The sequence below is a fragment of the Salminus brasiliensis genome, chromosome 1, assembly GCF_030463535.1.
Source record: "Salminus brasiliensis chromosome 1, fSalBra1.hap2, whole genome shotgun sequence".
In the NCBI taxonomy this organism is placed as follows: Eukaryota; Metazoa; Chordata; class Actinopteri; order Characiformes; family Bryconidae; genus Salminus; species Salminus brasiliensis.
Window position 1 is genome coordinate 54,104,144 of NC_132878.1, and position 26,921 is coordinate 54,131,064.

General features: G+C 42.6%; 2 protein-coding genes and 1 long non-coding RNA gene across 3 annotated transcripts; 2 read left to right on the forward strand and 1 right to left on the reverse strand.

Annotated features, from left to right (window-relative positions):
- Window positions 1–523: 523 nt before the first annotated feature.
- slc10a4 (solute carrier family 10 member 4) lies at window positions 524–5,606 on the reverse strand. Its single transcript, XM_072682678.1, has 3 exons — window positions 5,206–5,606; window positions 4,260–4,470; window positions 524–2,167 (listed from the first exon to the last, which is right to left on the reverse strand). The coding sequence occupies exons 1-3, from the start codon at window positions 5,604–5,606 to the stop codon at window positions 1,622–1,624; spliced, it is 1,158 nt and encodes a 385-aa protein (XP_072538779.1). The 3' UTR covers window positions 524–1,621.
- A 6,904-nt stretch (window positions 5,607–12,510) lies between these two features.
- Window positions 12,511–14,512, forward strand: LOC140549803 (cation channel sperm-associated targeting subunit tau-like). Its single transcript, XM_072673577.1, has 10 exons — window positions 12,511–12,586; window positions 12,754–12,805; window positions 12,944–13,068; window positions 13,251–13,382; window positions 13,496–13,540; window positions 13,632–13,700; window positions 13,806–13,897; window positions 14,023–14,133; window positions 14,298–14,400; window positions 14,498–14,512. Exons 3-10 carry the CDS (start codon window positions 13,033–13,035, stop codon window positions 14,510–14,512), a joined length of 603 nt encoding a protein of 200 aa, XP_072529678.1. The 5' UTR covers window positions 12,511–12,586; window positions 12,754–12,805; window positions 12,944–13,032.
- Window positions 14,513–14,532: 20 nt separating this feature from the next.
- Window positions 14,533–16,056, forward strand: LOC140576726 (uncharacterized). Its single transcript, XR_011981752.1, has 3 exons — window positions 14,533–14,920; window positions 15,018–15,414; window positions 15,508–16,056. It is a non-coding gene; the product is annotated as an uncharacterized lncRNA (long non-coding RNA).
- The last annotated feature ends 10,865 nt before the right edge of the window (window positions 16,057–26,921 follow it).

Here is a 26,921-nt window from a genome sequence, read left to right on the forward strand (position 1 = left end):
GCATAAATCATCTTTTGCTGTTTAGGCTGTGGAAACCAAACGCAGTGTGCAGGTTTATTTAAGAGATTGGTTTTGTTCGACAGTAGGGACAGCTCCGGCAATAAGGGCCTGTAAGAGGATGTTGGCCACCTGACAGCCCACCCCCCGCATGACCCTGCTGTGTTATTCCCCAGTGAGCATTATGCATGGAAATATTTCCATACAGTGTAATTCCATTAACTCGCAAGTGAGCTGAATGAAACGTGCGACTGGAGGAATAAACTGTGCAGTGCCGGTGGGATACAGGGCTTGAGCTAGTAGACATGGAGCTGTTTCATTGAAAAAACGAACAAATTTGCACTGTACGTTTATTTATACCACTTGCTTAAAAGACTTTACATTCCAGTGATGGATGGAGACGCATGTATCATACATGTGACTGCGTTGAACTCAGTAGCTGGCTTTTTAAAATTTTTTATTTATTACTGTCCACAGTATTTAGTTGGCTCCCTCACTTCAAAAAACCGCGCAGCATTATTTCCAGTGGCTTTACACAGCTCTTTATTTTTATGTCTTGCATAAACTCTTACAGACATCTCATACAGATCCACAGCAGTATAACTGTGCATAGACCAACAATGAATACATTCGTGCCCACCAGGTATACGCCACTCATTAAAGTTCTGTAGGTGGTGAAATCAGATGTGGCAGGACGAGCTATTTGTCAGTGTACTGATCATGTGTGATACATATGTAGATTCTCAAGAAAGCAATTCCTTTTTTTCCAAACAGTGCCTTGCAAACGTCATCAAGCTAGAGCCTTCTGTGTAAACGTCATTTGTAATTCAGACTAATCTGATGACTAGTAAGATAGTTGGAAACTTTTGCAAGACACTGTAATTAGGTTTTTCTGATGGCAGTATTGTTCTACATTCAGCACATGTGATATTTCAGCTGATTGTGAACTGGAATAATGGGTGGGTGGTTATTTAACAGTTCAAAATACGTCCGAGCTCACCAACCATGTGGTAATGAACTGTACTTTTAATACTTCAGCAGCGAACAGTGGCATCAACAAATGCGGAATGTCTGTCATGTCCAGTGTTTGTCTGCGCTTAGCATCCCAAGCCTTGATCTCGTCTCCTGCATGGACGTGGGGTTTTCCACTCCCTCCCAAGTCATGGAAGGATAGTAGATTAGCCTGTGCTCAGGCTTTTATATGGACAGTGGCTTAGTTCCAAAACGTAAAACGGCACCCCACCCCATGCACCATTACATTTTAATGTTTTACCTCATTTCAGCATCAATGCTGCTGTTTTCATGCAATGACATGGAATGGATTCATTCATGTTAATCCTGTATGACCTCATACTGTCTATACTGACCACTGACCATGATTTCTGGGGAAACCCTCAGTAAAGAGCCCCTACACCTGCTTCCTACCACCCCCTTGCTCCAATTAATTGCAAATACAGAATCAATACAAAGTCATCATACATCAACATGAGACAATGGTTGATGGTTGAGACAAATGGATTGTTTTTTTTTTTTTCATGGACTGGTGTCAGTCTTTGGATTCTGCCAAGAATCATTGTCTGTCTCTTTTCTCTCCAAATTAGTGATATGTAATGAGAACATGGCCCTATACAGGTGTGGGGCTCCCCAGTGACTCCCCTCCCCGAGACTCCAGCATGATGGTGTTGGGGTCGCTTACGGTCACAGAGCCATAGGCCGCATCAAACGGCCCATCCTCCTCTTTCAGGGTCTTGTAGGTGATGTTGGTGTCATCGTCCCCCTCCGGCTCCAGGTCCTGCTTGCGCAGCACCTCTCTCCGGTATACTCTGTAGCCTAGAATGAAGATGCCAGCCTCAGCTGACTGAAAGAGTGCGTAGAGCAGTGGGAACATGTACATGCCACCCATCAGCTCGGGTGGAAAGGCCAGCTTCAGGATGGCAGTGCACAGTTGCACATTCTGGCATCCCGTCTCCAGGGAGACCGTGCGGCAGCTGTTGGGCGGCAGGGCAAAAAGCATGGCCAGGCCATAGCCGGCCACGTAACCAGTCAGAGGCATCAGCACAGCCACCACGTAGACAGCAGGGGGGATGGTGGCCAGCAGTTCAGGGCCCAACATAACACCGGTCATGATGAAGAGCATAATCAGCGTGATGAGCAGCAGCCACAACGACACCTGGTGGACAGATGGGAATACCAAGCAGGTCATTAAAGGCTTAGGATATGATAAAACTAATTAGAGCTTATTTTACAGTGGATGACCCACCTATACTGCTAGCTCATTTTTAAATGCCTGTGAAAAAGGATATTGGTTAAGGCCCATGACCTAAATGCTTTTATTAAATGCTAAATGCTTTTTATTAATTGTCTCTCACGTTACTCTTTCAGCACAGCTAATTTAACACTGCAAAAACAAAACAACTCTTGTACCAGTGAAAGAACAGTTCATCTAACTGTTAGAGGTTATGCGACTCTTAGTTAATACAGTGGGAGAACAGTTCATCTTAGGCTGCAAGAGTTAATGTGAAAACCCAGTAATCTCTTAGTAAACCCAGTGGAAGAACAGTTCATCTTAGACTGGAAGAGTTAATGTAAAAACCCAGTAATCTCTTAGTAAACCCAGTGGAAGAACAGTTCATCTACGACTGTAAGAGTTAATGCGACTCTTAGTAAACCCAGTGGAAGAACAGTTCATCCAAGACTGTAAGAGTTAATGCAACTCTTAGTAAACCCAGTGAAAGAACAGTTCATTTAAGACTGGAAGAGTTCATGAGACTCTTAGAAAACCCAGTGGAAGAACAGTTCATCTTAGACTGTAAGAGTTAATGTGAAACCCCAGTAATCTTTTAGAAAACCCAGTGGAAGAACAGTTCAAGACTGGAAAAGTTAATGCAACACTTGGAGAAGTGCAACAGAACATTTGAGGAATTGCTCAAAATTAGCTTTTCTATAATTAGTACATATTTCTATTTTTGTACTTTATTACATCAGAAAAGTAAAGAATCTGAACCAAAAGCAGTGTCCTGGTCTAATGCAGTAAGCTAATATGCTATACAAATACAAAAATGAAATGAAAAAGTTCATTCAACACGGTCTGAGTTTGTTCAGAGTTGTAGATGTTAATTTATCACAAGACAGAGGAAAATGCAGATTTCGATCAGAGCAGCGAGTAAAAAAAAAAAAGAAAAATTGCATGACAGATTTATTTTGAAACTGAAGCCTGAAATGAATGAGCGCCATGATGGAGAAGCTTAGACGTGTACTGACTGTGTGCCATATATCACAAGAGAAAAGAGCAAAGCCACCAGAGTGACAATGCGGCCTGCTTTTAGCCACTCTCCTTAATGTGCTCAACTCTCCTCCCCCATCACATCACTGCAAGACACACACACACACACATCTTCATACTCCTTTATCACTTTCTTCTTCCGTCCCTCCCTCTCTATCTTTCATTCACCATCCAGCCCCTCCCAATCTGCTGTTAGATAAGCCTAACTGAATAGGCGACCTTTTTAAAAGCACATAGGACATCATTCTTGCCTTAAGGGTCCATTCTCTTTGCAGTGGTCAGACCCTGGACATGGTGTTGCACCATAGATCTCAGTGTTTCTGAACTGTTGTTTGAAATGAAAGGTATGGCTGTGGGGTGTCAGGCAAGGTGTGGCTTACTTTTAGTTGCCAGAGCGCATAAAGGTCCATTGGACCTTCCTTTTTAAGATGATTTATCACTATCTTAGAATTATTCTGCCCAGTTGATATGTCTTGTAACAAAGTGGCTAAATAAAAGGACTAGACTGTCTGTAACAGTAATTCAGCAGATGATCTGAAGCTTCTTCAATAGAAAAAGGTCTGTAGTCACCTGCTCTTGAAACAATGTTGAAACAATGCTGTGAAGATTTGACTGCATTCAGCCACAAGAACATTAGTGAGGTCATCCTGAAGGTATTGGATGGAGCTCCACCACTCCATAGCCTGATGCAGAGGGACTTTATCTCCCTGTAAGCCAGAGTTTCCCAGCCTGAGCCGTGGGGACCCAGTGAAACACACATTTTTGTTATTCCTCATCTAGCACAGCACTGGAATTGGAAACCCCATGCTCTAGCCTTGGCATTGGGCGAGGTCACGTTAGGCTCACGTCTGGCTGCGTTCTATCTGCACCTGTGAACACCTGTCTCCGCGAGGAGTGCACCTAAAAGTGACTGATTAGCAATCCCCAATTAGAATGGGTGTCTGGATACTTTTGGACATACCGACTATGCCTTTCTCACCTTAAGCACTTTTTCGGCGACGCGCGGGTATCTGTAGCGGAGCGCGAGCCCGAGGCCGATGGGCACGAGCGTGCTGAAGAGGGTGAGCGTGATGGCGCCGAGAGGCAGCAGCTGCACGGCGGGAGCGCTGATCCACGCGCGGCTGTAGATCCACAGACAGAGCGGCGTGAAGACCAGCGCCAGCAGCGTGGAGGAGATGGTCATGATCACACTGCAGAACAGCACACTGAGTTCAGACAGCTTCAGGGTTCACCTGCTCTAACACACTCCCAGCAGTCAAACACAGTTAGTGCATTTAGTGAACTAGTGGTCGAGCTCGGCCTGCTCGGCCTGCTCGGCTATTGCTAGGCTAACCGTAAAGCACCACTATTAAAATGGCATCTTGACTGATTTGATCGCTTTGTGTGAATACTTTTGCATGTATCTAGTTTAAATCAAAATTCAGTTGTATTTATAAAGACTTTTCGCAAAGAATATAGTCTCTTTGAGTCCCTCAGATCAGAGGAGGAACCCTTGACCGGAACCAAAACTCCAGGGTGACTTAAAAGGACTACATGGCGCACAGTGGAAAAATAGACAATGGCGTAGTGAGTGTATGATTATAACTGCTGGATTAGCAAGATTACACTGGTAATTATTCAGAAACAGACCAGTTAGCCTGACCATGACTGTAGCTACCGTTAACCAATGCATGTCCCAATGTGGGATTTAACCGTGATTGAGCACAAATCTGAAGAAACCTTTACCGTTTATATCTCTTAAATGCTCATAATTCATTCACTTTTTAGGTCAGATTGGTTTAGTAATGTTAAAAAGATATAAACTCCACATTTGGTCGTGAATAAAAGTGTGGAAAAGTGGCCTTTGTGGACTAATATGGCATCATATAGAGAACCACTGGTTGAATGTAGCTACTCGTGTGTGTGTGTGTGTGTGTGTCTCGTACCTGAGGTTCATCTCTCCGTTGACCAGCAGGGTCATGATGTTGGACAGGTTGCCCCCCGGGCAGCAGCCGCACAGCAGCACCGCCACGGCCGCGCCGTCGTCCAGAGAGAAGGCGAGCGCGAGCGCGAAGGCCAGCATCGGCATGAGCGCGAACTGGCACAGTGCGGCCAGCAGCACGCCCACGGGCCGCCGCGCGTGCTCCCGCAGCTCGCGCACCTCCGCCGTGCAGCCCAGCCCCAGCATGGTGAAGCCCAGCGTTAAGGCCACGAACACGCTGATGCCGTGGCTGAGCGGCGAATCCCAAAAGGGCGCGGGCATCTCCGCGCGCGCCCCGGTGCCGCGCGCCAGCGCCGTGGAGTTCAGGAACGCAGCGCTGACGAGCGCAGCGCCCGGACTCTCCATCGCGACTAAACTGCACGAGCTCCTCAGACGCACTCGGCGCCTCGTGCCCCTCCTCTTCCTATTCTCCTACTCCTCCTTTATGTCACTCTGGTGGAGGGTGGCGCGCGCCAGAGCCAGAGCCATTGAGGTCGCGCGCAACTGGGAGTGACCCACCAAGGGGTCCCGTGTAGAAGCTTAAGACACCAACGGCCGTAGAGAGAGTCTCTGGATAATTTTGACAGATTTGACAGATAATGTTCACCAAGCTATTCCCGTGGTAAAAGATCAAGGAGATTTCTGGAGATCAATGAGGATGAAAAAGGCCTAAAAGGGGCTTAAAAGGGCGCGAGTGCTATATGAGGATGGCATGCACACCTAGAGCTGAATGGGAATGGGAGTGTTACTGTTTCTGGTCCCTGAAGCTTCATGTGTAAAACCACAGTGTGGAAAAAAGGCTAACCATACCTTTCAGGATACAAACACTGTCACTAGGGTGGGACCATCGAGTATCTTTAGACTGGGAAGAAACTGTACAATTTAGAAGTTAACAATCCACACCTCCAGAATGGCACAACTGTCTAACTGCCTGATTATTAGGCCATTGTGTCATCATGTGATAGGAGGAGCCTGAACCTGTAGATGGGACTGAGCACTGAAAGGCACATACATATGGATGTCTGGAGTTCCTATAGCCCACACACTGTGAAATAAGATTGGGACTGGCTCACCCTGGTTGTAAGCTGACAAGGTCTAAAAGCATGGGACTCAACAAGTCGTTCAAATTGGGCTTCCTACATCACGCACAGGGACAGGCACATTAGAATTGTACCATCCTCATCTGACTAGTATATTTACCGGTCAGTAAAACACAGCAGACCTTTTTTCCTATTAAAAAAAAAGGACCAATAAAAACTGTCCCTTGCTGGAAAAACACACCATGCTACACCAAAAATAGTGCTAGTGGGTAAGACTCCTGACACTACATTCACCTACTTACATCATGTTTGAGCAATTGTAGCTACAGCACATGATTTTTTTCCTGAGTAAGCCACACTTAAATCAATGTCCTAACTTAGAAGCAACACTATTTAAACTATGTGATTTAGGAACGTTTGAGTAAACTAAATGAACTTTAAAAAGATGCAAAACAATTTGTTGGTTCAATCCATCGACTGTGGAAAACATGGACAGCGCAATGTCTCTCAAATGTGAAGATGTGATGTTACAGTATGATGCGCAGCTCCACCCATGCCCATATGTTACATTGATTCAGTTCGTTTTCCTGTGCTAATATCGTCACATTTTCCTCCAGAAGTAATTTTTTGACCCATTCTGCTTTATTGTAAGAAGGCGCTCCTCCAAGACCATGGTGCAACACAACACAGTGCAGACAGAATAGTCAGTTAGGATTACCAAAATGATAAAATTTGCTAAATGGCAGATTTCTAAGGTAATGTTTATTACTTTCTTCAAAGTCAAAAGTTTAAATACATTTCATTAGGATTTGGTACCATTGCCCTTAAACTGTATGACTTGGGTCAAACGTTTTGGATATCCTTCCACAAGCTTCTCACAACAGTTGGCAGGAATTGTGGCCCATTCCTCCTGACAGAACTGGTGTAACTGAGCCATGTCTGTAGGCCTAGCCTTGCACTCACATGCCTTTTCAGCTTTGCCCATAATTTGTCAATAGAATTGAGATCAGGGCTTTGTGATGGTCACGCTGTTCACCTTAAGCCACTTTGTAAGCAGTTTGGCAGTTTGTTTCGGGATCATTGTCCATTCGGAAGACCCATTTGCGCCCAAGCTTTAACTTCCTGGCTGATGCCTTGAGATCATTTCGGACCAAAGCACGTTCTCTCTGAGACCCAAAACCTGTCTCCTTCCTCAGTGGTGTGATGGCTGGACATTCCCATCTTGTTTGTACTTGCGGATGCAGCGAGCGGTGTGAATGTCCATGATGGATGGGAGAGAGGCTCCAATGATCCTCTCAGCTGTCCTCACTATTTGCAGGAGGGTCCTGCGGTCAGAGGCGGTGCAGTTCCCAAACCAGCAGTGATGCAGCTGCTCAGGATGCTCTCTGTAGAAAATGGTGAGAATGGGTGGAGGAAGATGGGCTTTTCTCAGCTTACGGAGGAAGTAGAGATGCTGTTGGGCTTTCTTGGCTATAGAGCTGGTGTTCAGGGTCCAGGCTGCAAGTTGACAGCCTTGGCTGGGACAGGCCGCCTATGTCTGCAAGATTGTTTACGTAACACAACCTACTGACACACAGTAGTGATCTGAATTTTTGCATATAGGGAATAGTGAATAGGGCAGAGTTTTGGACAAAGCTCCTAGTTCCCTGTTACGACATCAAGCAACAGCAGGATGAGGTGGTTGAGTTATTTAGTGAGTGTGTTAAACCTGTGATTCTCAATTTCTAGAGTTCTAGAGTACCCTCTTTCCTCACATTTTAAAGTTGTCCTGGTCTAACATTCAGTCAGGAAGAGGTTCTTAATCTGGTTTGAAGTAAGAAGAGAGTACTCCAGGACTCGGAACCAGTATGTACTGCACACTCGGCAGAAAAGCACCTTGGTTGGGTGACCAAACACAATTAGGCGTCTTAGACACTATTGCTCTTCACTACAGAGCTGGGCGGAACACACTCTCTGTAGACAAGGCAGGCATGCAGAGTCATCAATCGTTCATGATCAGTAGACTTCACCACCCATGGTTTACCATCTGAAGTGTGTACGTGGATTTTATATAGGCTACTGGTAATGCTGAGGTCAAAATCATGTCTAAATCTGCACTAAAGTTAAAAATTGTAACTTTAATGGGTCGAGAAATGGAATTCATGCTTTGAGCCACCCCTTTAACCTTTAAAGGACACACTTTACACGTGTATTTCTGGACAAGCTAAGAGATACACATCAGGCATCTAAAGTGAAAGAAACATGTGGACTGAGGTGGTAGAGTCACTTTACAGGAATTTACACAAATATGACTTACTCAGCGTTATGCAGTTCTGGCAAGCGTTATCCTGCCTGCTTCACCAGTTACCTAGTGCAGTTAGCAGCGCACTTAGCCCAGAGTATGTATGATAGAGGTGCTATTCTCTCTACTACAAGTCCGTCGAGTATCAACATGATTCTGAAGCTGACATTTTAAGGTACAAATGCGACTAATGTTGCTTTAAAAGAAACCCAGACTTTTTTTGTAACCACTAACAACTTCTTTGGAATTACACTTATTTGGCATTACCTCTGGTGTCAAACACCAACAATCTTGTTGTATAAAATCGCTCTCTCAACTTTTTGAACCTTCTTTTTTCACAATCTACTCCTTCACTGGTCAGTCTTCCATGAATTGCAAAGCATTTAATAAAATATGTTATTAACCATGGCCTAATTCACAAACACCCCACCCTCTGTGGTGCCCGTTTCAAAGAGAGGAAAGAGAAAAGGAGCATCATATTCAGTCCTATCTATCGTCAGGGTCATGTAGATTACTTTAAAAGTGTAGTCCATTACAGATGACTGATTACCTATTCAAAAAATGTAGTTGCAGCATAATCCAATGGATTACTATAGGAAAGTAATGTAATCAGATTACATGCCTTCATAAAGACATATTCAAATAAAGTCAACAGAAAACTAATATTTATAAATTCACGAATCCGCCCTGTGTGTCTACAAAAAATACCAAACAATCCCATGTCCTCCTTAAACAGGCTTGTGTCTTCATGAACATCTTGTGTTGTAGTAAATTTTATTTCTCAACTCTGGTCCTGGGCACACCCTGCCCTGCACATTTTAGTGGATCCCCTGCTTAAACACAGCCCCTTACAACTCTGAAAGTGCTTGTCAATGAGCTGATTAGTTGAATCAGGTGTGTTTGGAGCAGTGTGCCTCCACGACCGGGTTTGAGAAGCAGTGATATATCACATCTCTGCTGGAACAAAACCTTTTCTCCAAAATGGGAATTTCACAGGGATCAGCAAAAAATATCATTCATTATCATAAGTTAATGTAACAAGACTGTACAATGTTCAAACATTTGACTGAAACAAACAGCTTAGACCAGCATGAGTTCCATCTTCATCTAAAAGGCTCTAAACTGGTTTATGCTGGTCTGATGCTGGTCTGGTTTGCTGGTGTGTCATTATGTCAGCAAGGATTTATGAGCTGTAGCTTGCATGTTGTTGTGAATAATACTGTTAGTACTTCATTACCGCACAGAAACACACCTGCAACCTCTTAGCAACAGAAAGAAAAACTGAGTGAGAATTGAGAGAGAGAACCCCAGCCCATGCCAATGCAGTGTGCTACATACAACAGAACAATATGGGGTTCAGAACCTCAGAGGCAAGATAGTGTATCTCACAGCATGACCAAAAATGAGTTATTAGTGAACCAATCAAATATTGACTGATCAGTTACTATTACAATTACAATATTACAAGTACCTTGGAGGGTTGATCATGTGAATGACCTAAAGGCATTGTGGCAATCAGTCCACCCTCACTGGGAATGTGAAATTGTTTAAAATTAAATACTTAAATTCTTCTTAAAAGTTAGAAAAGAGTCCTGTGTTATTTATGTGCTTTTAATAATTCTTTTAATAGACACACCTGGCATGCCTTGTAAGTGTTCAGTTAAAGACTATAGCTCATATTGATCAATTTAGGCATCCTCTATCCTTTCATCAGTGATCAGCAAAACCAAGAGCAGCTCTGTCTACTGCTAACACCACCAGTATTAATTAGCTAATGAAGCTGTCAGGGGTGTCGAGGTCATGAACCGCTGAAGATCAAATACAAACGACCGGTCCTGTTCTAGTCTTTCAGAATGGGTTTATGTTCTTTAGTCTAAAGATACTGAATGTGCTCTTCCTGCTCTCCCGAAGATCTGGACTCTACAGCCCTCTTCTGGCCGGTCTGGTCAATGCTGTTGTGTGCGGCTCTTCAGCACTTATCCAGAGTGACCAAGACTACATCAGTTTGAATAAACTCATCGTAATTTAGCTGTTTGGTCTGATCAGAGGGACAAACTCGGACAGAGAACTTGTGAGGAGAACTGCGCTTGCTGATGTCTTCCGGTTTGTTCAGACGCTAGAGGGCGCCTCAGAGCGAATCCTAAATGAATGGCTTCACATGGAGCTGTTGTTCAAAATCCTACTCTTAATCCAGACACCTGTGATCGTTTTCTGGAGACAGAGCTGTCTAAAACACTTCCGCACTGTTTCCGTGTTTCTGAACACTTTAAACTGCAGGACAACCAATGAGCTGCTCAGCTCGCCAGCCAATCGGGCGCCTTTCTGGCTGGATGTCGTCATAGAGAGACTCGTTCCATTGTGAAGAACACCGAACGCACACGTCACAGTTTCAGTCAGTTTCAAGGAGGTGACGTCACGTGATTCTCTGACAGTGGTGTTTTCACTCGAAGGAGAAACACTGAAAGGTAAGTGTGACTCTTCCCGTCTCTGCACTTCTGATTGTAGGAGGAAGATAAGCAGTTCAGCAGCTGTGTGTAGAAAGCCCATCTAGTGCAGTTCAGCTCTTGCTCAGTTCTGTGTTTTAATAAATGAATGAATAAAGTGAGGAGCTAGCTGTGCAGGAAGGAATCTTTTAACGTGCTTCATAATTAGCCTGAATTTATTCAGGAGCACAATGCTAATTCCTGCTAGCGGCCCATCTGTTTGAAAGTGGTTGTATACCAGTAGCTGTAAATTAGCTAGCCTGTTGGACTCTAGATTTGCTAACCTATGGTTTCCCCCACCAGCGCTTAAGGACTTTGAAGAAATCAACAGCTGTGAAGAAGATGAAGCAGGAGAGAGAGCTGCACCTCTCCCCCAGTCCCACAACCTGTGGGTGCTGGAGCTCCTGCTTTCCCAGATTCACCCTCTTCCGTAGGAGGGTTAGAGTCCAGGACAGCCAGAGAGAGGACGTGCAGCTTCAGTCAGAGAGGAGAGAGAGAACGACAGAAATGGAGCTGAAGGAGAAGAAGAAAAAGAGTAAGGAGGAAGAGAAGAAGAAGAAGAAAAAGGAAAAGAAGGAGAAGAAGAACAAGAAGAGAGTGGATAAAGATCAGAAATCCACTAAAAAGGTAAGGAACATGTCCTCACTCATCACACTGCTTCATTAGGCTTTAGCACGATTGGAGCTGCATTAGTTTTTCCGGAGGAGAATCACTTAATGACAACACTCAGTTCAGCCAGTTACAGAAGATCATTCACCCTGCAGTTAATGAACTAGCCCAAACTGCAGACATTGCAGTCAGTCTCTGGATTTTTTACAGCTCCCTTCAAACAGTGTTTCTCATTAATGCTGTTTATTGTGTGTTGGGACAGGAGTGTATGACAGAGAGTGGCACAGAGCTCCCCCGTGTAGATGAGATTCAGTGGGAGACAGAGCTGAGAGATCTGGAACAGGCAGTGAGAGACTTAGAGATGGAGATTAAGGGAGTCATAGAGAGAGAGGAAGAACTGAAAAGACAGGTGGAGGAAATAAAAGAGAGAATGGAAGAGATGGAAACACAGAGAGAGAGAGAGCAGAAAGAAGAGGAGCTCCTCCAGGAAATGGAGACGCTGAGAGAAGACCCTGAGGATGACGGCCCACGGCCTCAGGCTCTCAGTGAGGCAAAAGGAGAGCAGACCTCAATGTCTCCGACTCAAGTAGCTGAGGTTGGGATGGTGGAGACTGGCCATGATAGAGGCTCAGCAGTGGTCATCGAGATGGAGGAGGTGAGCTTCAGGAGAATTTAGGGGTGAAGAGTGGTCTGCTGAATTTGTGGATCCTCTTTGAGCCCTATTGCTCTATTACTGAGTAAGACCTGTTTTAGCCAGTTTAATGAAGCCAAGGCAACATCATTCAGTGATGCTCTGTATGTACTTGTGCTACACTTTCTGTCTCTACTCTGCAGATCTTAAAAAGCAGGTCGTCATCTCTGCATGGTTCAGAAGAGGAAAAACAGGAGGAGAGAACTTTCCCACCCCATCCACTGGTGCCACTCGGACGTCCGGTTTGTCTCATTGACTTTAAATCCTTCTCCCCCTCAGCATTCCACACTTAGCCTGTGTCCTTCTCCATATGGAGGAGGTTATCTGGTTATCTGATACAGCTATCTGATTAGTGGAAATATAAGAAAATGATGTCAATACAGGTCTTTGGTTCTTCTCCCTTTTACAGGCAGGGGTGCTGACAGTAACCCTCAAGAGCTGCAGAGACTTCCCTAAATTCAGTATCCTTGATGTGTGTGAAATCTAAGTGTTGCGAGACTAGTGGTTGGGTTTGTGTTTGTATGGATATCAGTTGCTTTTGTCTGCTTAGATCAATAGTGCTGGTTCCTTTTTGGCTGTTTTCCTGAGCCCTGCACCAGCTCATATTAAGAAAGGCACTCGAGGAACTGTGAGGGTCACTTTTGGGAAAGTAGTGAGGAGCACAAAGCTGCAGCCCTTCAATGATCCCATGTTGATCAATGAGAGGACTCACATCTCCGTCCAGGTAAGTATTACTATTCAGTGTTTCTCTTTGTGCAAAGCAGATGACTGGTAGAACATGACAAGGACAACACAAGACCTACATGAAGCCTACCTTACTGAATCTCAGCCAGGTACTGCATGGCCCAAATGAGGTCAACAAATGCCAAGGTATCTAAAATCCTGCTCCTGTGTTTGTGTTTGCAGATCAGTGAAACAGATGCTATTGGGCACGAGAACTCCAGTTGTCTGATGGTGGAGTTGATCTGCATTGATATTCATACAGGTGCCTCCACAATCATGGGCAGAGCCACCATCAAGCTGCTGGAAATCCTTAACGTGAGACCCACCTCCTTCACATAGCTGTATACAGTCTTCTTTTAAGTCAGTCATTGTCACCAGTCAATCACCAGTAATGAGAACGTCATCATTCTTTTGTTCTTTTTCCACAGAAAGCATCAAATTCTCACCAGTTTTATCTGAGGCTCAAAGATCAAGTAATGCTCACATTTGTACCATTGAAATCTTTTATTTTCTGCTCATGTGAAGGACAGACAGAGAGGTATGACTGCTTTCTTCTATTTTCAGAAAGTCTGCACGGTGGACGCAGATCTGGTGTTCAGCTATGGATTCCTGGGCTACGGATATTCTCACCAGGTTGGTGTTCAGAACAGATGAAGATCATACTGCTATCTGTAGAAGTGGAGTAGTGATAAAGATGAAGATGATGCTGAGTTTGTTGTGTTGTCTCTCTCTCTACAGATAAAACACGCTGGAAAAACAATGGCAAGTCTGGTGCAGAAATCCTGCTTTCTCCGCTGCTCTCCACCTGAGGACCAGAAAGATCCAGACAAGTGAGATATTCAGCCATATATTTTAATAATAATGAAAATGAAGCTTTTCTTCATGTTTGTCTTATAATTTCAACACTGACAAACTCACCAATCTCTCCATCTCCACCACCCTATTTCTTTCTCAGTAATGTGGTGACCCCTTCCACACTGCCCTCAGTAGACGTTGCCTCTCTCACAAGGCAAGACACTGACAGAGTTGCAGGCATAGTGGGATTCTCCATCAGGACGAGAGGCAGGTAAGTGTCTTAAGCTGAGAACAGCATGGAAAAGCCACACTGAACTTGGTCTAGACTTGGGTGATGCTGCATGTTCGTTAATACCACACAATGGACACACTCAGATCAGCCATTCTCAGTTTTCATTTGTACTGATTTTTACTGTGTGTGTGTGTGTTTGACAGGCTTTCACGACTACATAAAGCCTGGCAGGAGTTTAAGACCAGATCACACAGGCTGCAGTTTCTGGAGAATTTGATCCTGAAGAAGGTGTGCGGGATTGGTGATGTACATGCTTACATTTTTTACGTATTATAGTGCTCGTGTGGTGTTTCGTGGTGTCATGTGCTGTGTTTTAAGCAAGGTGATATATTGTATGTGACAGGGTCCGGCTAAATAAGAGGAAGAGGGGAGAAGAAAGAACACCAGAGAAAATGGAGAGGCAGTGCAACACCAAAAATGGAGAACGAAAAACATCCTGGCCGGGTTCAGAGCGCCACCATCCCAACCTGTCTACAGTAAACACTACACAGCTAAAAAGATGGTTGTTGTAGTTCAGTGGGTAATGACACTGTCCTCCCTGAGGACAAGAGTGTCAGCAAAATGCCATGAATTATTCCTGGAATATTTTTCAGGCAGCTCTTTGAAAATGGTGGAGCATCTAACTGTTCAACCACATTTTGGTAGAATCACTGTGTGGAAGACAATGAAGGAGATGTGTGACTTCTTCTGTTTTCAGAAGGTCTGAGTGTTGGAGGCAGATCTGGTGTTCAGCGATGGAATCCTGGACTATAGATATTATCAGCAGGTTGGTGTTTAGAAAAGATGAAAATCATACTGCTATCTGTTGAAGTGTTGTGATGATGATGATGATGTAGAGAGTGTTGTGTTTTCTCTCTCTACAGATACAACCTGCTGGGAGAATTGTAAAAAAAATGGGCTGGATAAATCCTGCTTCCTCCACTGCCCTCCACCCCAAGATCAAATAAATCCAGACTGCTTCATTCACCCATTCACTTCCATAATAATTTCGAAAACACTTTCTTTAATGTTTGACCTGGAAGATCAACATGGACACATTGACAAATCTCTCTGTCTCTCTGTCTCACAGAAATGTGGTGACCCCTTCCACACTGACCTCAGTGAACAATCATTCTCAGATGCGGCGAGACACAGACAGTGAGGACAGGACATCTGCTGGACTATCAGATGACTGCATGGAGAGAAGAGGCATGACTGAACTCGGTCTAGGCTTGGGTGAACCGTATGTCGATGTTGTACGTTCATTAATAGCACATGAAGGTACGTACACTTAGTTTTATGATATTATAAACTCAGCACTGCTTCCTTAGAAAAGTAGAACAGCTCTTTAGGTTGTACATGTGTGTTTGACAGGTTGTTGCTGCAAATTAAAGCCGTGGAGCAGTGCGAGACAAAAGATGAAGGAGAAAAGACAGACGGATGGAGAAGCAGAGGAAAGAGTGAAAACAGCAACATTAGTAGTAACCATACCAGCCTGGTTATCCATCCCCACCATCACAGCCTGTCTCCACTAAATAATAACTTATTTATTAAAACAAAACCAAGACAACATTTTACTTGTGGCTCTTTGAGGACACGGATCTGGATGTAGGATGAACTGTTGGGTAATGTATCCCAGCTAGACCAAGATTAAAACTGGAACCATAGGAAAAACATGCAGTTCTAATGAATGACAGTTTAAATCCCACAATGATCTCAACAGGTCAACACTTTCACATAACCACAGGGAGAGAGAGAGAGAAAAGCAAGGCGGGGGATGAGAGCATCTTTGGTCAATTTTACCTCAACATGAGTGATGTAGTGTCTAACATCTCGTTGTTTAGCTCAGATGACCATAAAAGGCTCCACTCTGGTGGCATTTATGTCTTGATTGCACATTAGCTACAGTGTAATTCACTATTATCCATTTTTATTCTTGTTGTTCTGTCATTTGTTGTGTTGTGTTGACTAGAGGAGAATGGGTTCCTTTTTTTGAGTCCTCTCAAGGTTTTTTCCTCGATCTGAGGGAGCTTTTCCATGCCACTGTCTTTTTTGGCTTGCTCAGAAAAGGCTCCGATTCAGATCTCTATAAAGCTGCTTTGTGACAACATTTTTGGTTAAAGTACTTAAAATAAAAAACAAAATTAAATATTTTTAATGAAAACCTGATTCAGACTGCTCTAGACCGAAGGTACACCTTCCAACAAAACAATGATGCCAGTAGTGCTTTAAATAAGTACTGAGTAAAGTGTCTGAATACTTCTGTCAATGTAATAAGTTCGTTTTTCCTTTACAGAAAATAAATTTGCAAACATTTCTAAAATTGTTTTCACTTTCTCATTATGGGGTCCTGAGTGCAGAATGAGTCAAAGTCTCCATAAGTCAAAGAATTGTGTCTTTAAATAAGTGGATGGAGAAAGCTCTCCTTGCCTGTATGTGGCTTGACACCGTGTACAACAGGCCTACGTAGACTGTACTGAAGAGAGGTTACTAGCACGTCACTCAGATAGCTTCTTGTCCCTTAGTTCATACTCTTACAACCTCACTTCTTCAGTTCTTCAGTTTAAGTTCTGCCCAACACAGCTAAAGTGTCCTGATAACAGCAGAACATCAGTCCCCTGATTTTTCAGTCCCCTGAAAAACATCAACACCATCCTCCAAACAATCTGTAAAGTCTGAACAGTCACTGTGACACAGCTGAAGAGTTTACTAATTAAACATCATGTGTCCCTGTAAATGACTAACTAATAACTGATTTTCTGACCTCGACACTAAAATAAACCACTGCATTTAACTAACACAGTCTCAGTCCCTCACTCACCTCGACACTAAAATAAACCACTGTATTTAACTAACACAGTCTCAGTCCCTCACTCACCTCAACACTAAAATAAACCACTGTATTTAACTAACACAGTCTCAGTCCCTCACTCACCTCAACACTAAAATAAACCACTGTATTTAACTAACACAGTCTCAGTCCCTCACTCACCTCAACACTAAAATAAACCACTGCATTTAACTAACACAGTCTCAGTCCCTCACTCACCTCGACACTAAAATAAACCACTGCATTTAACTAACACAGTCTCAGTCCCTCACTCACCTCGACACTAAAATAAACCACTGTATTTAACTAACACAGTCTCAGTCCCTCACTCACCTCGACACTAAAATAAACCACTGTATTTAACTAACACAGTCTCAGACCCTCACTCACTTCAACACTAAAATAAACCACTGCATTTAACTAACACAGTCTCAGTCCCTCACTCACCTCGACACTAAAATAAACCACTGTATTTAACTAACACAGTCTCAGTCCCTCACTCACTTCAACACTAAAATAAACCACTGTATTTAACTAACACAGTCTCAGTCCCTCACTCACCTCAACACTAAACTAAACCACTGCATTTAACTAACACGGTCTCAGTCCCTCACTCACCTAAACACTAAAATAAACCACTGTATTTAACTAACACGGTCTCAGTCCCTCACTCACTTCAACACTAAAATTAACCACTGTATTTAACTAACACAGTCTCAGTCCCTCACTCACCTCAACACTAAACTAAACCACTGTATTTAACTAACACAGTCTCAGTCCCTCACTCACCTTGACACTAAAATAAACCACTGTATTTAACTAACACAGTCTCAGTCCCTCACTCACCTCAACACTAAAATAAATCACTGCATTTAACTAACACAGTCTCAGTCCCTCACTCACCTCAACACTAAACTAAACCACTGCATTTAACTAACACGGTCTCAGTCCCTCACTCACTTCAACACTAAAATAAACCACTGCATTTAACTAACACAGTCTCAGTCCCTCACTCACCTCAACACTAAAATAAATCACTGCATTTAACTAACACAGTCTCAGTCCCTCACTCACCTCAACACTAAACTAAACCACTGCATTTAACTAACACGGTCTCAGTCCCTCACTCACCACAACACTAAAATAAACCACTGCATTTAACTAACACAGTCTCAGTCCCTCACTCACTTCAACACTAAAATTAACCACTGTATTTAACTAACACAGTCTCAGTCCCTCACTCACCTCAACACTAAACTAAACCACTGTATTTAACTAACACAGTCTCAGTCCCTCACTCACCTTGACACTAAAATAAACCACTGTATTTAACTAACACAGTCTCAGTCCCTCACTCACCTCAACACTAAAATAAATCACTGCATTTAACTAACACAGTCTCAGTCCCTCACTCACCTCAACACTAAACTAAACCACTGCATTTAACTAACACGGTCTCAGTCCCTCACTCACTTCAACACTAAAATAAACCACTGCATTTAACTAACACAGTCTCAGTCCCTCACTCACCTCAACACTAAAACTAAACCACTGCATTTAACTAACACAGTCTCAGTCCCTCACTCACTTCAACACTAAAATAAACCACTGCATTTAACTAACACAGTCTCAGTCCCTCACTCACCTCAACACTAAAACTAAACCACTGCATTTAACTAACACAGTCTCAGTCCCTCACTCACCTCAACACTAAAATAAACCACTGCATTTAACTAACACAGTCTCAGTCCCTCACTCACCTCAACACTAAAACTAAACCACTGCATTTAACTAACACAGTCTCAGTCCCTCACTCACTTCAACACTAAAATAAACCACTGTATTTAACTAACACAGTCTCAGTCCCTCACTCACCACAACACTAAAATAAACCACTGTATTTAACTAACACAGTCTCAGACCCTCACTCACCTCAACACTAAACTAAACCACTGCATTTAACTAACACAGTCTCAGACCCTCACTCACCTCAACACTAAACTAAACCACTGCATTTAACTAACACAGTCTCAGACCCTCACTCACCTAAACACTAAAATAAACCACTGTATTTAACTAACACAGTCTCAGTCCCTCACTCACCTCAACACTAAAATAAACCACTGCATTTAACTAACACAGTCTCAGTCCCTCACTCACCTAAACACTAAACTAAACCACTGCATTTAACTTCCACAGTCTCAGTCCCTCACTCACCTCAACACTAAACTAAACCACTGTATTTAACTAACACAGTCTCAGTCCCTCACTCACCTCAACACTAAAATAAACCACTGTATTTAACTAACACAGTCTCAGTCCCTCACTCACCTCCACACTAAAATAAACCACTGCATTTAACTAACACAGTCTCAGTCCCTCACTCACCTCAACACTAAACTAAACCACTGCATTTAACTAACACGGTCTCAGTCCCTCACTCACTTCAACACTAAAATAAACCACTGTATTTAACTAACACAGTCTCAGTCCCTCACTCACCTCAACACTAAAATAAACCACTGTATTTAACTAACACGGTCTCAGTCCCTCACTCACCTCGACACTAAAATAAACCACTGTATTTAACTAACACAGTCTCAGTCCCTCACTCACCTCAACACTAAAATAAACCACTGCATTTAACTAACACAGTCTCAGTCCCTCACTCACCTCGACACTAAAATAAATCACTGCATTTAACTAACACAGTCTCAGTCCCTCACTCACCTCAACACTAAAACTAAACCACTGCATTTAACTAACACAGTCTCAGTCCCTCACTCACCTCAACACTAAAACTAAACCACTGCATTTAACTAACACAGTCTCAGTCCCTCACTCACCTCAACACTAAAATAAACCACTGCATTTAACTAACACGGTCTCAGTCCCTCACTCACTTCAACACTAAAATAAACCACTGTATTTAACTAACACAGTCTCAGTCCCTTACTCACCCCAACACTAAAATAAACCACTGTATTTAACTAACACGGTCTCAGTCCCTCACTCACCCCAACACTAAAACTAAACCACTGCATTTAACTAACACGGTCTCAGTCCCTCACTCACCCCAACACTAAAACTAAACCACTGCATTTAACTAACACAGTCTCAGTCCCTCACTCACCTCGACACTAAACTAAACCACTGCATTTAACTAACACGGTCTCAGTCCCTCACTCACCTTGACACTAAAATAAACCACTGTATTTAACTAACACAGTCTCAGTCCCTCACTCACCTAAACACTAAAATAAACCACTGTATTTAACTAACACAGTCTCAGTCCCTCACTCACCTCAACACTAAACTAAACCACTGTATTTAACTAACACAGTCTCAGTCCCTCACTCACTTCAACACTAAAATAAACCACTGCATTTAACTAACACAGTCTCAGTCCCTCACTCACCTCAACACTAAAATAAACCACTGTATTTAACTAACACAGTCTCAGTCCCTCACTCACCTCGACACTAAAATAAACCACTGCATTTAACTAACACAGTCTCAGTCCCTCACTCACTTCAACACTAAAATAAACCACTGTATTTAACTAACACAGTCTCAGTCCCTTACTCACCCCAACACTAAAATAAACCACTGTATTTAACTAACACAGTCTCAGTCCCTCACTCACCCCAACACTAAAACTAAACCACTGCATTTAACTAACACAGTCTCAGTCCCTCACTCACCTCAACACTAAACTAAACCACTGCATTTAACTAACACGGTCTCAGTCCCTCACTCACCTTGACACTAAAATAAACCACTGTATTTAACTAACACAGTCTCAGTCCCTCACTCACCTCAACACTAAACTAAACCACTGTATTTAACTAACACAGTCTCAGTCCCTCACTCACCTCAACACTAAACTAAACCACTGTATTTAATTAACACAGTCTCAGTCCCTCACTCACCTCAACACTAAACTAAACCACTGCATTTAACTAACACAGTCTCAGTCCCTCACTCACCACAACACTAAAATAAACCACTGCATTTAACTAACACAGTCTCAGTCCCTCACTCACCTAAACACTAAAAATAGTTGTGCGTTTTTATGCATCTGGGGTGTATTTTATGCTTTTTGTGCATTTAGTTTCGGTCCGTTTTTTCACGTCAGGTACGTATTCTGCACTTTTTGTGCGTTTGTAACATTTGTTTTTGCCATTTCAGGGATGTGGTGCGTTTTTATGGGAGTTTTGTGCGTTTTAACCCTTTTTTGTGCGTTTTCAGATTTTTTGTTCACTTTTTCCACTTTTGTCGGATTACTGTGCATTTTCATGTTTTTTTGTCCATTTTATTCATTCATTCATCCACTTTTTACGGCAAGTTCACAACATGCACTTTTTGTGCGATTTTTTTTCAGTTTCATGAATGTGGTGCATTTTTACGCATCTGGGGTGCATTTTGGGCCTTTTGTGCATTTTAACCCTTTTTTTTAAACACTTTTCTGTTTTCGGTCCATTTTTTTTTCCGTCAGGTTCGTATTCTACACTTTTTGCAGGTTTTTAAGTGTTTTTTGCAATTTTATGCATGTGTTGCATTTTAATTGCATTTTTTTGTTTGTTTTAACCCTTTTTTGTGCGTTTTTAGCGTTTTTGTGCACTTTCATGTTTTCGGTTCTTTTTTCTGACGTCAGGAACGTATTCTACACTTTTTGCATGTTATTGTAGTCATTGTCTTATGTGTAATATTAAATATGTAACATATTTAAAGACTCTTTGTGGGTGGCTGTGATTGGTCAGTTCTTTCGGCAAATGTAAAACGACAACCATCTGGCCAATTACGTCCGACATTACTCTCCAGTTTCTTCGTCACTTAGGCTTTAGTTTCAGAAAATGCGATGTGATCGCATTGGCTAATCGTTTGTGGGACTTCTGCTGCTCAAGGTCTTTGGCTGCAGCCCCTAAAATCTATTATAACCATTTGTCCCTGGTAACTATATGGCATTGCCACAAAAATTGTAATATTTTCTGTAGCATTTTTCAGTATTTCAGAGGTTTTAGCTAACAAGTGTTTTTAACAGTGCTGAACGCAGCATATCCTGATTTGTAATATTCTGGTGCTGGCTGGTGTTTGAAATAGACTGGTTTGTGCTTGTTTGATGCTGCATGTTTGTCAGTCTGCTCAGCACATCGCATGCACAGTAGACAGAGGACTTTGCAGTATTGAATTACATGAACTTTGTTTAAAAATATATAATATTTGTTCACGTTCATTCAAAGCAAATCTGTCATGTACATGTAGAACCAGTCTAGGTTCCTGGGAACCTATCGTCACCACGATTGTGGAGACTATTTGTTTCCCAGCATATTAAAAGGCTTGTCGGTGGGGCGGGTGGTTATGCGTTTTAGGAGTTTTTCAACTTTGTCGAATTTCTGTGGATTTTCATGCTTTCAGACCGTTTTTTACGTCACGTACGCGTTCTACACTTTTTGCTTGTTTATCTTTTTTTTTTTTCCAATTTCAAGAATGTGCTGTGTTTTTGGGCATCTGGGGCATATTTTATGTTTTTGTGTTTTTACATGTTTATATATATATATGTAAAAACTGTAGAATACTTACCTGCAAAGAACATGGACCGGAAACATCCAGTAAGTATATATTTTTTTGCAATATCATGAGTGTTGTGCATTTTTATGCATACGGGGCGTATTTAATGCATTTGTTTTCTTTTTAGCCTTTTTTGTTTGTTTTTGTGCACTTTCATGTTTTTGGTGCATTTTTATGGTACCGGTATAGCCTGAGGTAGTATCTTTGGTGTTGCACCCTCTACTGGTCTTGACCAATATTATACATTGCTTGTTTTTGTAGTTAGTTGCCTACAAAAGTGCAGTTGCAGTTTTCTCGTTGAGTGTTGGTCCACATATGCCTCTAAGTATGCACATCCTAGGTTCTAATTGTGATATTCCATGTTCTAATGTCTTTGTAATCGAAACACAAACTTTTCTAGTTTATTGGATCAGTTCCTAAAGCTGTAAAATGTACACTGAGCTGTACAGTGTTACCTAATCGGTTCATGTTGTTTGTAGAAGCTAACGCGATAATCCTGAGGAGTTGAGACAGCATAGACGAAATAATTAACACAATGATGTATTGTCATTTGTTTATTTCAGTTTTACAGTAAAAGAGAGAAAAGAAAGGAAAACTCAAGAAAGTAAAACAAAACAACGGATAAAGGAGACCTTGAGTTTGAACTTCATCTCTGCTGTACGTTGCCTGTCTGGGTAGCTCCACCTAGTTGCATTTCCAGTGAGGACAGAACATTGAGATTTTTTGCACTTTTTCAACTTTTGTCAAATTCTTGTGAATTTTCATGTCTTCGGTCCGTTTTTTTTTTTTGCGTCAGGTGCGTATTCTACACTTTTTGTGCATTTTCAAAGTTTTTTTTTTTTAATTCCATGCAAAAGATGCATTTTAATGCATCTGGGTGTATTTTATGCTTTTTTAAGCCTTTCTTGTGTGCTTTTTTTTAGAATTGTTTGCACTTTTTCAACTTTTGTCAAATTTGGATGGATTTTCATTTTGTTGGTCTGTTTTTTCACGTCAGGTACGCAGTCTACACTTTTTGTGCATTTTTAATTTTCATGCAGTCGATGCATTTTGATGTGTCTGGGGTGTATTTTATGCTTTTTGTGCGCCTTTCTTTTGCGTTTTTAGACTTTATTGCACTTTTTCAACTTTTGTCGAATTTGGGTGGATTTTCATTTTTTCGGGCTGTTATTTTCATGTCAGCTATGCATTCTACACTTTTTGAATAATTTTAAAGTCTTCTTAAATTTTCATGCATGTGATGCGTCTGGGGCGTATTTTTGTGCGTTTTTACGAGTTTTTTGCACTTTCTTTAAACTTTTGTCGAATTTGGGAGGACCTGATCAAAGCTGCTCGCTCAGCATGATCAACCTGTTGCCATAAATACAGGCAGCGCTGAACCCAGTGTGGGAGAGTAAATTTACTGCTAGCTTGGCGCTAACATATCATGACGTCAACCACTGGATGGCTCTAGCAAAAGATGTTTTTTGACCATTTGTACTGGTCTGATGCTGGCATGGTGCTTGTTGAGCAGCGCAGCAGTGTTCAAAACGCAACCTACGCTGATTTACAATGGTGTGGTGCTGGCTGTCCAGCATAGCAGTGTTGGAAATGCAGTATAAACTGGTTTATGCATGTTGGCGCTGTATGTTTGTCGACCAGCACAGCACCACGCATGCGCGGCAGAGGGCGGAGGTCTCGTAAGTGAATGAGGGAGAGTTTGTTAATAACTTTCTTGTTTGGGCTCCCGTCCATGAAAAAAAAAAGAAATCTATCATGTCTCTGTAGTTGAATGTAATTTATTGGACTTGTCTTTGCACCCGAGAGGAAGAAAAAATGATTTTTTTGGACTCCTCACCATGATCGCGGTAAATAGTCATTTCGCTACCTATTTAAGAACTCGTCTCCAAGGCTTGTTTGTGATTGGTCAGAATCTTCCAAACACGTCAATGAGCACTCTGCTGCTTAAAGACGACAGCTCTCCTCTGACCACTTACTTCCGCCTCAACTAAGCTTCCTCTTCCCTCGCTAATACTTCAGGTTCAAAAACATGTTCGAAAACTTATGACAGTTCAACTTATAACGAACTCCACACTCGCTTTTTACACTGGTCACAGCTGTGTCTTCTACTAAACTAAATAAGACCCTCAGCCTAAAACAAGTCTGACGCTTTGACAGCACTTCTATAGGAGAAATACATCTAACCGAGCAGGTAGGGCAACAGCTAAAGTCCACGCAGCTTCAATCTAAGAACAAACGCACCTGAGAAATTGTTCACAATATCTCAACGCAAAACTCCAACTCCATCTGCAATACCAGCGTCAACCACCAAGTGTCCAACTGCACTACCCGCTGTACATTCCCATATACAGTCTATTATCACCACCTGGTGTCCAACGTTGTAATATTTTCTGGAACGTTTTTGAATATTTCAGAGCTTTTCACAAGTTTTAACTGCTCTCTCCTTGTAAATTTTCAAAGGGACCATGAAAGGAAATAATCTCAAAAGGTTGCAGTCTTGCAAAGAGGAACACTGCAAGATTCTCAGTCTACAACATTATAGTCTGTCACTGTGAGTAACAAAATGTTGTCTTTAGATGCAAGAGGGCATCAGACTTTAATCTTGTAAAGGTATTTTCAGAATTTTTTTTTATCTTGTAGTGTATGGTTAGCTATGGCCAACAGGCTAGTGAACTCCCTATCTAAAGTGTTTGTGTGACAGATCATATTAAATGTTAGTTGAAATCTGGTTAGTGCCACTAAATTATGTCAGAAAAAAGCATGCTCCTAGCTTCGTGGCAGATAGAGAGCTCATCTGTTGTTGCACATTTTGTGTTGGTCATGCATTAGTCCTTCATCGGCGGTCACAGGAGGCTGCCCACAGGACACCGTTGGCTGAATATTTCTGGTTGGTGCACTGCTGTCAGTGTTTGAACTCTCCTGAAGCACTGCCTTGTCTGATCCACTCATACCAGCGCACTGGGGAAGGAAACAGTGAGAACGATTCTAATGGCCTGTGAGCGACAGGGGCTCTAAAAATGTATTAACCGAGGATATAGTTGTGGAGCCCAGTGTAATATCTCTTCATGGGTCCCAAAATTCCTGGCAGCGCGCCTTTGCCAGCGCAGCACACACTGGCGCGCCACCACCGGGTCAGTGTCATCGCAGTGCTAAGAATGACCCCCACCCACATAATAACTGCTCTGTGGTGGTCCTGTGGCGTCCTGACCATTGGAGATCAGGGTGAAATAAGGCTAACAATGTATGCAGATCAACAGATGAACTACAACCTGTACCTGTAGAACTACAAAGTGCCCTTATATGATAAGCTGACAAAATGCACAACGAAGGTAGAGACAAGAAAGTGGTGTGAATGTCATGGCTGATCAGCGTGCATCCTCAAAAATCTGCACTGAAAAACGTTACCTGGAATTGTATCACTAGGACATAAAACGTTTCATAAGTGATCGAACAGATGAGCACGCTGGTTAACCAGCATAACCAACCTGGCAAAGCAGCTCGGTCAGCATGATCAACCTGTTGCCATAAATACAGGCAGCGCTGAACCCAGTGTGGGAGAGTAAATGTACTGCTAGCTTGGCGCTAACATATCATGACGTCAACCACTGGATGGCTCTAGCAAAAGATGTTTTTTGACCATTTGTACTGGTCTGATGCTGGCATGGTGCTTGTTGAGCAGCGCAGCAGTGTTCAAAACGCAACCTACGCTGATTTACAATGGTGTGGTGCTGGCAGTCCAGCATAGCAGTGTTGGAAATGCAGTATAAACTGGTTTATGCATGTTCGGCGCTGTATGTTTGTCGACCAGCACAGCACCACGCATGCGCGGCAGAGGGCGGAGGTCTCGTAAGTGAATGAGGGAGAGTTTGTTAATAACTTTCTTGTTTGGGCTCCCGTCCATGAAAAAAAAAGAAATCTATCATGTCTCTGTAGTTGAATGTAATTTATTGGACTTGTCTTTGCACCCGAGAGGAAGAAAAAATGATTTTTTTGGACTCCTCACCATGATCGCGGTAAATAGTCATTTCGCTACCTATTTAAGAACTCGTCTCCAAGGCTTGTTTGTGATTGGTCAGAATCTTCCAAACACGTCAATGAGCACTCTGCTGCTTAAAGACGACAGCTCTCCTCTGACCACTTACTTCCGCCTCAACTAAGCTTCCTCTTCCCTCGCTAATACTTCAGGTTCCAAAACATGTTCGAAAACTTATGACAGTTCAACTTATAACGAACTCCACACTCGCTTTTTACACTGGTCACAGCTGTGTCTTCTACTAAACTAAATAAGACCCTCAGCCTAAAACAAGTCTGACGCTCTGACAGCACTTCTATAGGAGAAATACATCTAACCGAGCAGGTAGGGCAACAGCTAAAGTCCACGCAGCTT

What these genes read in the sequence shown, in the direction of transcription:
- LOC140549803 (XM_072673577.1), top strand. Translation starts at nt 13,033, where the DNA reads ATGTTGATCAATGAGAGGACTCACATCTCCGTCCAG. An exon ending in GGACTCACATCTCCGTCCAG is followed by an intron (nt 13,069 to 13,250) that starts GTAAGTATTACT and finishes TTGTGTTTGCAG; the next exon opens with ATCAGTGAAACAGATGCTAT. An exon ending in TCCATCAGGACGAGAGGCAG is followed by an intron (nt 14,134 to 14,297) that starts GTAAGTGTCTTA and finishes TGTGTTTGACAG; the next exon opens with GCTTTCACGACTACATAAAG.
- slc10a4 (XM_072682678.1), bottom strand. Translation starts at nt 5,606, where the DNA reads ATGGAGAGTCCGGGCGCTGCGCTCGTCAGCGCTGCGTTCCTGAACTCC. An exon ending in AACGGAGAGATGAACCTCAG is followed by an intron (nt 4,471 to 5,205) that starts GTACGAGACACA and finishes GCTGTTCTGCAG; the next exon opens with TGTGATCATGACCATCTCCT. An exon ending in TCGCCGAAAAAGTGCTTAAG is followed by an intron (nt 2,168 to 4,259) that starts GTGAGAAAGGCA and finishes TCTGTCCACCAG; the next exon opens with GTGTCGTTGTGGCTGCTGCT.